The sequence below is a fragment of the Abramis brama genome (assembly GCF_963993115.1).
Source record: "Abramis brama genome assembly, chromosome: 10".
In the NCBI taxonomy this organism is placed as follows: Eukaryota; Metazoa; Chordata; class Actinopteri; order Cypriniformes; family Leuciscidae; genus Abramis; species Abramis brama.
The window spans coordinates 25,195,333-25,210,328 of record NC_139972.1 but is presented as its reverse complement, the minus strand read 5'-3'; the positions used below and the strand labels follow the sequence as shown (position 1 = coordinate 25,210,328).

The window sequence follows — 14,996 nt, the reverse complement described above, 5'->3', positions numbered from 1 at the left end:
TACACACCTGAAGTTATTCCAGCAATAGTGTGTGCATTCAACTGTACAGCGAATAACGAAAAACAGGTCTCTGGGCACCCCGGGGCTAAGACTAGCACATTTTTGCATGGCAGCTACATTGACACGGCAGACAGATTTATTAGAATCTAATGATTATTTCCTTTTTGATGGACAGATGGCTGATAGAAAGGGGAAGCCGTCTCGCTCGCAGCTATTAATTGGCGCGTGCTAATGCAAAGCCATCATACCCTAGACCCGCACCGAGCGCAACCACGCCAAACTCTCTTCTGCAATACCACATTATTCCACTTCTTTTGTCCTGCTTTGACAGGAAATTAGATGAAGTGTCTCCAACGGATCTTTTCGAGTGGGCTAGCAAGGTAGAGCGGAAAACTGACAGCAAACATAATTACCTGAGTTGTGCAAATCTCTTGTTATGAATGTCTGATTGTTCAAGCGAACATAATTCTAGTTGACTGGACTTGCGTTCACACAATTATCTTGCCAAATATGAATCCCCATGTATCATCAGTCAACATTTTCTCATGAGTTATTTATCATTTTTACATAACTTATATAATATGTAAATATAGTAGTTAAGTTTTATGTTGGGTTGCAAGTTCTCTCTGTCTCTATCTCTTTATTTATGTATTGTGTTTTATTTATTTATAGTTTCCAATTACATTTTAGTCCTTTTTGTTAAAGCTTAAAATCAAAAGGCCCCCTGAAATAAAAATGTAAGTTTTTTAGCTTTTAGTATGAAAATGTTAGCCTTAAGGTTATTAATAAGCTTGTGTGTTCCAAAACAATGACAAAATTCGCATTTAGGAGATATAAGCTTTCAAAACTTACAGTCTCTCACTTCCGCTAAAATGGATCACGGATTTTTATGACATCACCACGGACTTAAGCTTCTCATCACATCTTCTGTCCAATCAAATGCTCTCTAGAATCTAAAGCGTCCCGTCCCCATGCTATAAATACCACCTGGCCAAAGCGACCGTTGACACATCACGGAGCAATATGGGTTGGAGATGTGTGTTTGGTTGCTTAAACGCTCGAGTTTTATTCCATTTTCCAACTGTATGTTGGTTAAGAATGAAATGGCTAGAATTTAATCACACCTTTACTATTGAACCCAACGTATCATTAGTGCTCGGATTCGCTTCCATGGTGCTGTCAAGTATGACTTGCAGTCTGTGAGGTAAACTAAACGCTATTGGCTATTTGAAAAGTGGGAGGAGCCATTCAATATGTTTCAGTCGAAATTACGTCAACAAAGCTGCGCGTTCCAAGGCACTTCAGTGGGCCTTTAAAGAAGACTTTTTCCTTACAGCCTCTTTCTGCCTTCCAGCTGTTTACCAGCTCACTGCAGAGAAGTGCATTATGGGTAATGCCGAGCAGGCTTTCTAAAAACCCTGCTGCATTTACCCTCAGAGATGCCATGTCTGTTTTTTCTCCTCACTGCCACCACCCTCATCCACTTCCTCTTTTTCAGAGCCGCATCTGCTTTGTTGTGACTTGCAGGAGCTTTATTGCATTAGACCGAAGCTGCACATTGTGCTCTCGCAGGCTGACGAGGCCGGTGAAAACAAGTGCTACTCCTCCTGACAGCGCACTGCCTGCACACACATCCTTAATGCAATTTTCTCTGATATATAAAATACAGAATGAGCCTCTCCAGGGGAGGTAGCGCAGACTGCACCAAAAGACGGCACTCTGGCGCGTTGCGATGGATAAATGACTAGCTTATCTTTTGAACATGAGAGAGTGGTCCACAGAATGATAATTGTTCTTGAGGTTGTAGATTGTATGCAGCAAAATGAGGTAACATGGTGAGAGGAAGACATCGTTTCAAATGTTGTTTTGTGGTTAGTTGTCATTACGTTTCATGGGCTTCACAAAGCAGACCTGTCAGAAGCATTTTTTTTTTTTGTGCTTTTTTATGCCAGAAGACTTTTTGACAAAGTTCATTTTATCTGCTGCCCATACTGCTGTAGCTATGTGATTAGAGCGTGGGTAAACTATAATGACAGTGTATTTATAAATTCATCTCATGGTACTCTTGTTTTAATTTCTGTAAGAACATGCAAACGGATGAATTCATGAAGACAAAATGACATGCGCATCCAGTGCGATTATTTTAAACTTACAGCATAAAGAAGTCTGCATTTAAATCCTTCCAGTTCATTAGCACAATAAATCTTTACATCTTCTATAAAAACTATTTAAACGTGACAGTCTTCATGTTTAGCTGAACCCGAAGTCAAATGCTTTTCTTTTATATGTAGCTATAGAGAAACTAACAAATAAATGCATGCCTTACGCTTTTTTGTGGCCTCTTGAATCGTATCACCTCTTATACAGCAAATAGCTTTTTAATTCGCAGCTAATTATCTTATTGAACAAGTATTGTCCCTGCACAGGTGTCCCTGAGGATTTGCTTTAATTAGGTCACAAGGGATGAGCTCATATTCATTAAATACTTGAGGAAGACGTGTGATGTGATATAAACGTGGGTGACTTTTATTTTGTGCCCACAGATGTATGCGTCCTAATTATAATTAATGAATAAAAATGAATGAATATTTTATATTAGTTTACACAGATTTAATTTAACTTATATTCTACACCAAAAGGAAAATAATCTGGTTGGGTGTGTGTGTGTGTGTGTGTGCGTGTAAATTTCAGTATAATATTACTATTAGTATCACTTTAATATTTAAAAATGTATGAAATATTACAACTACCTTTTTCTATAGAGTTTTTTCTTCAAGACAAATCGTTTGCTTTAAATACGTTTTGCTGCTTTGCCAAAATTCTTTTTCGTCTTTGACAGTATTTTTGTATAACTTGCATTTTTTGGGGGGGTTAGGATTCTTTTATCGGCTGCCCTGCTCTTACTATTAGCATCTGTTGCGGGGTGTTTCCTCAGGCTAGATCGGGGAACGGGAGTCTGGAAAACCTTAAATTTACACCGAGCCCTGTTTTCTATTTAAGACTGATTCCCCACAGAGTCTCGCACAAGACAATTACATGGTTCTTTGTTCACCCTGTTAAGTGCACTGAGCATGTCATTGAACTTTGAATAGGAAGTAGTAAATTGCTATATGGCTAGTGTGGTTAGCATAGATGTTAACTGCACTGCTTTGTCCTTTTAAATTGGCTTGTTGATACAAATACTGTACAAAAAAATCCTAAAAACTCCATACATCAAACATAGCGCAGTTTTAAAGGACTATACCCACATAAACCACATTTTGAAAAAAACTAAAAACAAAGATGGACAGTTTTGCTGTTATTTGACTCAGCGCTGCAAAACATTTGTGTTGCCTGTCTGTTCCACAGCTGCTGTGCTGAACTGGGAAAACACTCCATGTCATGCCAAGCACAATATTTCCCTGGTTAAGTGGGTCTTTTTGCTGCTATGAGATGGACTCTTCTTGCAGCCAGCGCTGGTCCCACTAAGAAGGTTTTTACAGTGTGCTAGACTTCCTGTGGCTGCTCACCCAATCACGGTCAGCCCTAGACGTCACATGGCAGGTCATTATCAGCTCATAAATCTCAGCAGATCTCCATAAACTTCTCTTTCATTCGCCCCAACCGTGCTAACATCGGCGTTGGATGGTCATTAGAAAGGAAAGGAATGAAAAGCAGCAGGGTTGAGGAACGGTTTTGAAGTGAGGGAAGAAAATAAGGAGGAGGGGGGGGGGGGGGGGGCAAATGAAGAATTTGTGGTCATTATCCTCTGCATTAAATCGTGCAGTGTTGTTTCCTTTCGATTCGAAAATGGCAGATATATCTCGAGATATTTGTTATGTCGTTGCTCTGTTATTTATGCCATGCTTTGAGTCTAGACAAATTTCCCACACTGCTCTAAACAAGCAGACGCTCTCCCACGCTCACACTCGACTCTTTGAGATCTCAGGGAGTATTGATCTCCCTCTGGGGCCGGAGCTGTCCTTCTCGTCAATAACACGTAGTATATTAATATTGACTGCCCAAGAACCTGTCGCCCGTTGATTGAAAAGCTATGGAGGCCAATTTGTTCCAATCTAAAAGTTTCTTAATGGAATGATGACTGCTTATTTTGTTAAAAATTATAGGAGTCTTAAAAGCTTCACTGGACTTCATGAGCTAATTTAAAGAAATATTTTACTTGGTCACAATCCTCATTTGCAAGAAGGTCTGACGAAACAGCTAAATAAGCTTGAAGTCGCCAGTGGCAAAATGAAATCATTTGGTCATTAGTAGCAATGCTTTTAATTTTGGAACGTTGTAATTTCTATTTGTCTGTATATTTATGCAAACAGGTGTTTTCTGCTACAATACTTTTGCATCCAATTACCTTTTTGTTTTGACAGAATCATTTTATATTTTGCTTGTGGAGTCTAATATTTTATATGATTTTTTTATATATATATCAGGGTAATTATAGTTAAAACCATAAAAAAATATATTTTCTTGAAATAAACATTAACAGAAATAAAATATAAAAACATAAAAATGACAAAAACGCAGACAAAATTACTAAACCTTAAACTAAACTGAAATTAAAATGAAAACAGAAAATATAATAACAAATATTTAGGATAACACTGATACTTGTTTATCATAATTTATGACTGTACATGGATGATTTGGCCCAAAACTTGTTCTGCAAAACCACTGCAAAGTGCTATTGGTGCTGATGTTTGATGTGTTTGCATGCAATGAGCAATACTAACAAATATGAAGATGGGGGATCCATGCAGATGTTCTTTTACAGATGTTACTCTGAGAAACAATTACAGTCTGAATAGTGCTTATGATGTAGTTGGATACATCCTCGGTCTGAGTTTGACTTTCAGCCATTACAGGATTTAGAGAAGAGAGACTGTTACAAATTGTTTATGTTGTATGATGACAGGTTTATCAACATCCGTATGTGTGTTAGAGAGAGTGAAAGGGAGGGAGAAAATTCCAGGGCTGAATAAATGCCAGTATGAGTGTTTACTCTAGACATTGTGCAGGATTTTCTAGAGTGGTTTAACAGCAGAAGGATGGTCAAAGGCAGAGCAGTGTGGACACACAGGGTGTAAATCAGGTCAGACAGGGTTAAGCCAGGCCAGATTACTCTCTGTCTTTATCTGAGGCCTTTCAGCTTGCCTTACACACACATAAACATATAGAAACAGACATGGTACAGCTACCTCTACATAGATATAGTTTACAGGCAAACAAAATAACTTTATTCTGTCTTGCTCGAAAATAAAAATTCTGTCACCGTCTTCTCACTTTCACTTCAAAAATGAGGTTGTTATTCAGTATAAATTTGGAGCGTTCATGAGAGAAGTAATAATGTTCGATTTGTGAATGAATCATTCTTTTGAGCTAAATCTTTTCAATGAATCATTTCACAAAACCAGCCTCAATGATTAATTCCGCATGTCACTAGTTCCTTCAGCAAATCACTTGAACAATTCTTCAAAATTTCTCCTTTTGTGCCCCAGACTGAAAGAAAAGATGGAAATCTTGATGGAAATAACGGTTTCACTTTATTTTGATGGTCCCTTTAACACATTCTGTTGACTATAAGTAGCGTCGCACCTACATGTCTACTAACTCTCATTAGAGTGTTAGTAGAGTATTAGTAGACTGCAGAGCCGGACAGTAACGGAGTACATTTACTTGAGTACAGTACTTAAGTACAATTTTGAGGGATCTGTACTTTACTCGAGTATCATTTTTGGGGAGTACTCATGACTTTACTCAAGTACATTTGAGAGGCAAATATTGTACTCTTTACTCCACTACATTTCTATCCATAACTGTGAGTACCTATTACTTCTTCTAAAAAATAATAATAAAAAAAACATCTTGGAAACCCTCAATTTGTTGTTTCCCTCTCAAATGTGATTGGATTGTGCAGGTGCCACTGATTGGGACAGCCTATCAGCAATCACCTTCAGCTTTCCGCCAAAGTCAACTCCATGGTCGGATTTAGATAAGAGACGAAACCATGGACGAAACAATGGATGAAGACGCAGCAGGTCCATCCCGGGAGTATTTTTTTTCCCAGGATGGTAGGGGAAGACTCATGAATATTCATTGGGGAAGTCATCCCTGATTGGTCTTAACCGCAGTGACGGGTAGGTTTAGGGGCGGGGTTAGGGAGGTCATAAGACCCCCAGTGACGGGTAGGTTTAGGGGTGGGGTTAGGGGTAGGTCATCAGACCAATCAGGGATGACTTCCCTAATGAGTGTTTGCTGTTTACCAATGTAAGCACTGTGGCAGTAGTAATGCAATATTTAGAAAATGTACTCTTGTACTCTTGATACTCAAGTACTTTTAAAAACAAGTACTTTAGTACTTTTACTTAAGTAGACATCTGACTGTAGTACTTTTACTTGTACTTGAGTAAAATTTAGCAAGGGGTATCTGTACTTTTACTCAAGTAATGAAGCTGTGTACTCTGTCCACCTCTGGTAGACTGGTAGGGTTAGGGTTAGAATAAGTTGACATGTAGTTGCAAAGTTACTTATAGTCAGTAGAATGTCTGTTGGAGGAGCATCACAATAAAGAGTTAGTAGATATTAAGCAGACACTCTACTAATACTCTAATGAAAGTTAGTTGACATGTAGTTGCAAAGCTACTTATAGTCAACAGAATGTTCAAAAGGGACCATCAAAATAAAGTGTTACCGAAATAACATACATAACCAGGGTTTGAAATGAACTTTTTCACTCACCGGCCAATTTAGCTACTTAATTTTTAAGTTACCGGCCATTCAGAAATTTTACTTGCCCAAAAAGAAAGAAAGAAAGAAAGAAACCAGATTAACTACTTCACAGCTTATATCAAATTTGGATTTCATACATTAATTTCTTATTCAAACAAAATCCTGTCATCCAGCAATCTCCTCCCTTCCTCTTTCATCCTTTTCACCAAAAAATTTATTTTAGGTGGACAGATCAATACAGTACAAAGAACATCAAAAAAATGTAGCATGTTGAAAAATAACAATGTCTTTTCTGTTAACCAATGCTTTTTAATCTTCGCTATTGCTTCAATGCAAATGAACAAGCGTGCCGTTATTTGTTGCGTAGTGACGGGTATGTTCAAGTAAGCCAGATATGCGCAGATTCTGCGCAAAATGCTCTATTTAATATGTCATGATGACTCCCGAGTTGAGTATATGAGCTATTTCTAAACACCATTTCTAAACCCAGTGCACTAGCAGGCACAAATTGACCCAGAGTGAATCCTCAAGGTCCTCCAATAAGAGTACATAGGATAGTAATACTGCATGACAGACAATCCTCAAGAAAAAATCCACTTGTTTTTCCTCAAGGAGTTCTGCTCAGCCTCCTCTATCAAACATTCATGAAGATACTACATACACACACACACACACTCACCGTCGCACGCAAACCTCTCAGCTCCACATATGTAATGTGCGGCATAAGTCTTCTTTATGTGACGGTTGGTTATCGTTTGTGTATGGAAAGTGCACGGAATGAGAACAACATGGCTTCTGTCAGCATAACAGTTTGTGGGGAATGGTTTGTTTTTCGCTTGTGCGTACTTGCTGGATGTAATTTAAATCAATCAAAAGATTTTGAAAAATGAAAATGTTCTTAATATTGCTTAGGTTTCTTACATAAGTGCACAGAACCGAAATAATGCAATGTTGACCTGTTAAATATAGTCAACCTTCCAGATTTTTTTTAATATGTGTGTTTCCTCAGCCAATCGGAGCGCTGAACCCAAAGCGTGCTGTGTTCTACGCCGATCATTATGAATCCTGGGATGAGGAAACTCCACCCTGCCACTACACAACTCACTATTCCACCGCAGCCTCCACCCTCCACTGGCTGGTCCGAAACGTAAGTCTCGTTGATTGGATGGATGCAAGGAATTTGATACCGTCAACATCTGGGAAGTACCTAGTTTTTACTGGATAGTTAACCAAGATGAGCTGCTTCTGGCTCATATTATGTCCTCTGTGATTGTTATATCATGCAGGTCAGTTTTCGAAAGGGAAGAAGCACAATTGCGTCACCCCTTCATGAATATCCCAATGATTACAACACAAACACTCATTTATATTGGATTTGAAGGTTTGAATTGCATTAACATGACCCCATGCAAAATCTTATCTAGAAAATGAATATTTTTCAAAATGCATCACGCAATTTTGGCATTAATTTAGAAATGATGCTGTCAAGAGTCTGTGTATACATACAACATTCCAATACGATAACCCCGAGCCCAGTTAGTGGATGAAATCTCTGTCAGTCAAAGCGCACGTTAGCGCGTCCTTTCACCGCACAAGTGAATCAGCCCCTACATCTCAATCCGCGAGCTTGATGTTCCGCTACAGAGAGCCGGTGAGTGGATTTCACAGGCTGGTAAACAGGCATATGTGAAAGAGAAGTCAAAAACCTCTGCGTAATGATTTACAGGCTGGTACGTGACAGCTTTATGCCTCTCAGACAGCGCTGGGAAACATGTCCATCATTGTCTCCTGCTAACGTTCTCGCTTGCCCTGAGTCTCCAATCGCTGATCTGGGACAAATGGACTGGTGCAAAAAAAGAAGCCTAGATCAGCAAAGAAAATGAAGCTGTTTCTGTGGTTAAGAGGAGATTGGGTCTTGCAATAATAAACAATTGTTTTGTTACATAATGCATTTTTTTCCACTGCATTTAATTTTATGCCAGAGCTCAAACCAGTCATGCAGAGTATTTTGATGAGATCTGCATACTTGATTTTTTGTATCAGAATTTATGATGAATGCAGTCTAAACCGAGTGTATTTGTATTCAAAGCTAAAAAAAAAAGTGTGTAATTTGATTGAAAAGGCATTAAAATGTATAATTTTTTTCATTTTAAAAGATTGCTGTATAATCAAACCTCTTTTAAAGAGGATTCGGTCTATCCATCTTTGAGAGAAAAAAATTAAAACACATAATGATAACTTAGTAATTGGCTCTTCCCAGGCGGCCCATTGCATTGATGATGATGATGATTTGGAAGGTTCCCCTGGCAGTTCTCACACAAGGCTTGACTGAGACTGGAGACACCATCATCTTTTCCTCTGGCTCATCCAGCATCTCCATGTCAACTCCTCACACTGCCAGCCCAGACTGATGACCCTGAATCTGCCAATTAGAGCCAGAGCTGGGCTCCTCAGTCAACAGGCCATATAATTAACTCTGCCTCGGGCACTGTTATAGAAAATGAGAGGACAAAAAAAAAAAAAAAAAAACCTCCACAAACTCACCATAATCTGACAGATGAGTCCCTACATTGAGATGTTTGTGCAAACGGAACGTTTCCCAGAGCAATGGAGAAGGTCTCCATCACGAGATCCAATTACCATAGAAATGAATGCAGATGAATTTACTTTATTTATTCCGCCGATGTCTTGGGCTCTGAATAGCATTAGCACTTTGCAAAACAGTGCAGATTTCTCTAAACAAGCGCCTAATTAGCAGTCAGAATCATGTGATCCCGCTACAGTTATTTTCACACAAGATGTTTTTGAGCTTATTTGGGTCAGTAAGTGACAGTGTTGTTTTTGTGTCTGCTCAATTGCAGGAGCCTTTCACCACGTTCTTCCTAAACGCCAACGGCAACAAGTTTGATCACCCAAACCGCACTTTCTCCGGTATCGCCCGCTCATGGAGGCACTGCCAGCGTGATACTGCAGATGTGAAGGTAATCAGACATCAGTTTTTTGTACATTGTAATGTCTAAACAGGCTTGTTGCTGTCAAAAGAAACGAGTCATTAGTGCCTGACTGTTGTGATGACATAGGGACAACATTACTAGCTGCAACTGTGAGGAATTGAAAAAACAATTCCTCGAAGAGTTTTTCTTTTTAGTCCTATCAATCAACCAAAATTGGTATCATCCAGTTGCCAAAAAACAACAGACAAGATTTGCAACAACATTTAGTTCACGTACCTTCCGAGCAGATTCAGCTATGTCTTTTTTTTTTTCCGTCAATATGTACGATTTTTGTGAAATCAACATTTTTCTTCATAAACATTTAAAGTAAAACATCGCTCAACATGCACATATTTCAGAGCGCCATCACTTCATCATCGTAATGGTTGTTCCCTGTTGCCTCCCGTTCCATTTCAGCCCCGCGCTGCGGCTCAGCGAGCGCACTCGAGTTGACCTAAAAGTGTCATACTTTTCCAACACACTCAGTGACGGGTTAGCTTCGCCTCAGGCAATTAATAAAGCATTAATGACAAAAGCTATTTAAAATGTAGTCTTTTATGTAAAGGCAGGGCTTTTTACTACCCCGGGCTGGGGAACAGCATCCAACAACACGAGGTGCAGGCGATGTGAACGGCTGTACAGCGAAACACTAGATATGTTAGCTAATACAGGGCTCTCGGAACCCTTACGGTGTCTGCATGGATCATGTTAAACACATTTAATGGTCAGCAATCTGTTAGGACAGAAAATAGGGATTTTTTTTGTATTTTCTTGTGTAGCAGGAGTTGATTTTTATTATGTATGAGCAGCATGATTTTAATCATAAACGACTAGCTTTGCTATATGTATTCATATTCTTTTTGAATGACTGTTTATTAATAGAATAGAGCTTATAGCAGTAATACAGACCATCAGATGTTTGTAAAATGTATGAAAAAACTTGTGTGTGGTGTTAAATGTGAATTTTTGGTTTGAACAAAACTATCCAACAAAACTATACTTTGTTTTTTTTTTTTTTATAATATAATGTAATATAATATAATACAATATAATATAATATAATATAATATAATATAATATAATATAATATAATATAATATAATATAATACAATACAATACAATACAATACAATACAATACAATACAATATAATATAATATAATATAATATAATTTAAGATAAGATAATATAATGAATGTATACACATATTTTTTGTTCTATGTGCATTTTTAAAATTGCACATTATCTAAAGTTCGGTAGATATTTAGGTATTTTCTTTACTTTTTAAAAATATTTTTTTTAAATTCTGCATAATAATTGTACAATTTATTTAGAAATTTCGTTTTTTTATTGTTTTATGTCCTTTAGTAATGCTGCAGTGGCCTTTAGAGGTTTATTCTGCATCACATCACCCTGAACCCTCATTACCCACAATTCTCTCTGTAATGATCCTACAGTATGCAGCACAAAACAGCCAAATAACAGCATTAAAAGAGCAAATCACAGTTCACTGGCCCTTTTTCCCAGACCACTTCCTCAGAACAGGCCAAGTCCATTAAAGGTCATTATGGTGAATGTCGTTGATCTTTTTCTGTTAATATGTATGTATGTATGTATATATATAGATATAGATATAGATATATAGATATATAGAGACATAGATAGATAGATAGATATTTTAGCATTGTCAAAAGACACGCAGCTAGTCATCAGCTCACCTCCTGCTAAGAGTAACTCCCTCCAATCGTCAAAATCTTCTCAATAATCTGTCTGAGGGAGTGTGATGAGGCAGTCGTGGCCAGTGACAGCTCTCCAGGAGGGTGTCATTAGGGCGAACGGTGTAAAGCTGAAGAGTTTGAGGGTGATTGACTTGTCAGCCCATTATGAGGCTGTAGAGGAATTATTGGCTCACAAGCGAAGCGGGTTGAAGACGTGGATCACGGCACTAGCCGCCCAAACTGTTCGCAACTAAGTAACTGTCTGCAAAGTTTATAAACCAATCCTCCTGTGAGAGTACAGTCGGAGCTCGGTCCAATTTTGGTTTTTGCCCGTCCTGGGGGTTAAGTTTAAACTAGCGTTGGCTGTAATTTGGGAGTCATTGCAGTACCATCAAACATATTGTTGTGAATGTTTTTGTGTGATGATCAAGAATCTCCTTTGCGTTTTACATTTACGTAATATTTCAAAATTAGATTGCTCATAATCAGTAGCACTGTCTACACTGGAATCGTCCATTGGGATGCGACTTTAGGTGACAGATTTCTCATTTCTGTTTTGGATGCACTGCAGACATACTTTAAGTTCCCCATCCATCTAAAATAAGTTTGTATTGAAAATTTCATAATGCAATATGTTTTTGCAATATATTTTATTTTATATATATTTAAATCTTTTCTGACCATTATGTCAAAGGCAGCTCATGATGTGGCTGTCTTGTATTTTGTAAATCTAATTTTATATTTAATTTATAGAACAGCACATTTATTTAATAATACTGTATTAGTATTGCTACAGCTCCAAAATGAACATATAAATATTACTATGTAGTATATTGTAGTGTTTTTATTTAAATCATTTTGCTTTAGAATATTTATGTCATATAATAGAATTCTTTTAAAATTTTATTCTAAATTAAAAATACATAATTTTCATTTAAAAGGTCAATTTTACCCCAAGGAATTTATGTTAAAAATGAAATGTATTGTTTATTTTATTTTATTTTATTATTTTGCTTTTCTTCGTTTTGCTTTGCTTGCTGAATTGAAACCTCGAGCTTACAGGGGGTTGGTCAATGGTCTGTGTTTGTGAATATTCAGAGATGACGCGTCGAGCAGCTTCAAATCCTCTGGTGCAGACAGTCTATTGGTTGCTTACAGTGTAGAAATGTAGAGCTGTGAGAGATATTTGAGACATCCTAAAGGACTGATGAAATACCGGGACTTGACCGTCATAAAATAGGGTTCATTTTTAAGTCCTGACCCTACACCAAAAGCAAGCTGTCTTTTATTGTAAGCATACTGTTTCTAGTGACCCTTCATGTGAAAGTCCTCTTGTTTTATGGTGCTTTAAAGAACTCTGTTATACACATCAAGGGGACGTAGTTAAACGGCTCATTTCAACAGGCGGTGTGTAACAGCAACTTGAATCCAAAACAGCAGCGTTGAGGAGTAAACATTCAACCTGTCAGGTTCATATGTGTGCGGGCAGAATGAGGTCTTAAATGATTTTAAATGGTTTTAAAGGTTCTTCAAAGGCTAGAGCTTTTGAGTGACACTAAACAGGGAGGAGGTCACATTCCTTGTGTGCACATGCCCCAATGTACAGAGGCGTCTCTCACAGGGAATTATGGGTAATTTGCACTGATCCGGCAGTGAGAACGGAGAAGGATAGGGAATGTGGCAGCTTTGGATATGAGACTATCAGGGTCATGGAAGCATGTAAAAAAAATTAAGCAAAAATGAATAATGTGTTCAGTAGAACAATGTGACTGCATTCACTTCCACTTAAAGTTTTTATTTGTGTATTTTAACTTTTAGAAGAACAACGGTTGTAGTAATTGCAACAAAAGAGAAAAGAGAAAACCCTATTTCTAGTTTTATCAATCCAGTCCATCCATATACAATACGTTCAAGTCCAGTTTTTGGTTTTAATGACCCATTTAATGAGTATGATCGTTTTTAATAATCTGTGCTCGTTACATTAAGCATTATGTATCCCACTATCATTTGGTTACTCCTCCAAAATCCCAACAAAACCAAACGTGCTTCCTGTATCTTAACACACACAGCATATCCATCCATCCATCAGCTCACTTCAAACCTCAAAAAAGTTTTCTGTCATCTCTCGTGTGTCCTTTGTATATTCCCCCTCCCCCATCTTCGTGTGTTTGCAGCATTCCCACACTCTCCGAGTGTTTTTAAATGTACTCTGATGGTCCTTCACTGGTCTCATGAGGTCGCTTTCCATGGCCGCCTGAAACGTGGCCAACATTTTGAGTAATTTATCTACAAAACATGCAATTGAAAGCATTGGTATTTTTGCATGTACATTTTAACTCCCCTGTATCCCTATACAATATTAATACATCTGTTTTGGAAATGTTTGGATTTGATTTGAGCTTCTTTTGCTTTTTCTCTCCCACCTGTCCTCTTCCTCTCCACCTCATAGGAGTTGATCCCTGAGTTCTACTACCTGCCAGAGATGTTTGTGAACAGTAATGGCTACTGTCTGGGTGACAGGGATGACGGTGTTCCTGTTTGTGATGTAGAGCTACCAGCTTGGGCAAAGAAACCAGAGGACTTTGTCAGGATCAACAGGATGGTAAGTCAAACTCACTGCCTAACTACAACTTTCTTTGTCTGTAGACATCCTGTGTAAAATAAACATGGCTAATAATGTCTAGGCCAGAACAGTATCTGCACCTAGATTCTGTCATTTACAAAGTTTGCTGAAACCATAGAGGACCTCAGTGAGCCCTTCTCATCTCAGAGCCTAAGGCAGTGTTCCTACTAACCATCCCAACCATTGCTCTCTCTTCTATGTGGCATTGGGTATACTGGGAAATGTTTCAAATCTTATTCCGAATCCTCTTAACAGTTCTTTTTCCTCAACCATTCCATTAACAAATCCTTTAGTAGGTTTGGGGAAGAAATATTAAATTTATTTACTAAAATAACCGACCTATGAGAATCCTTTCTTTAGGAAATTGCATTTATTTGGTTTATATGTAAATTTAGGTTCAGTTTTTTTGAAAGAAGTATCTTATGTTTACCATGGCTGTATTTATTTAAAGGAGCTGTATGTAAGAAATGTATTTCAATTAATCATAAAATGGCCCTGATATGTCACTAGACATTAAGAAATCATGTTCATTTCAAATACTTATATCACTGACAACAGTAGTCCGGCCAGGATATTGTCATTTAAAAAGTGAAGTTGCAGCCCTCAACTGATGTTGATGTTGTCATCTTGTGTTTGAGCCTGATGCTCCACCCTCCACCTATCTACCAATCACGAAGTCAGTAGTGTTTCGGCATCCGGGTTGCCAGCTCTGCTCTAGTTACCACAGCTACGTGTCAGCCTACGTTCCTGCTGGATCCTGCAGCCTATCTGGCAACCTCGAGTCAGGGGGGAGGGGGAGGGGATACACCGCTCTACAGTGATTAGAAAGTGATTGCAGTACCAGTTTTGGCCACAATCTTACATACGGCTCCTTTAATTAAAAAACACAGTAAGAACAGTAATATTGTGAAATATTATTACAATTTAAAATAACTAATT

The 14,996-nt window shown here is 38.0% G+C and overlaps 1 protein-coding gene across 7 annotated transcripts in view; it reads left to right on the top strand.

Moving 5' to 3' along the window:
• Positions 1–14,996, top strand: part of nbeab (neurobeachin b) — a 286,723-nt gene that overhangs the window by 243,311 nt on the left and 28,416 nt on the right. For all 7 annotated transcript variants that reach the window (XM_084126150.1, XM_084126151.1, XM_084126146.1 and 4 more), the window contains 3 exons: positions 7,733–7,870; positions 9,585–9,704; positions 13,884–14,036. In XM_084126150.1, coding sequence (XP_083982276.1) covers positions 7,733–7,870; positions 9,585–9,704; positions 13,884–14,036 — 411 coding nt within the window. The remainder of the gene's footprint in view (positions 1–7,732; positions 7,871–9,584; positions 9,705–13,883; positions 14,037–14,996) is intronic.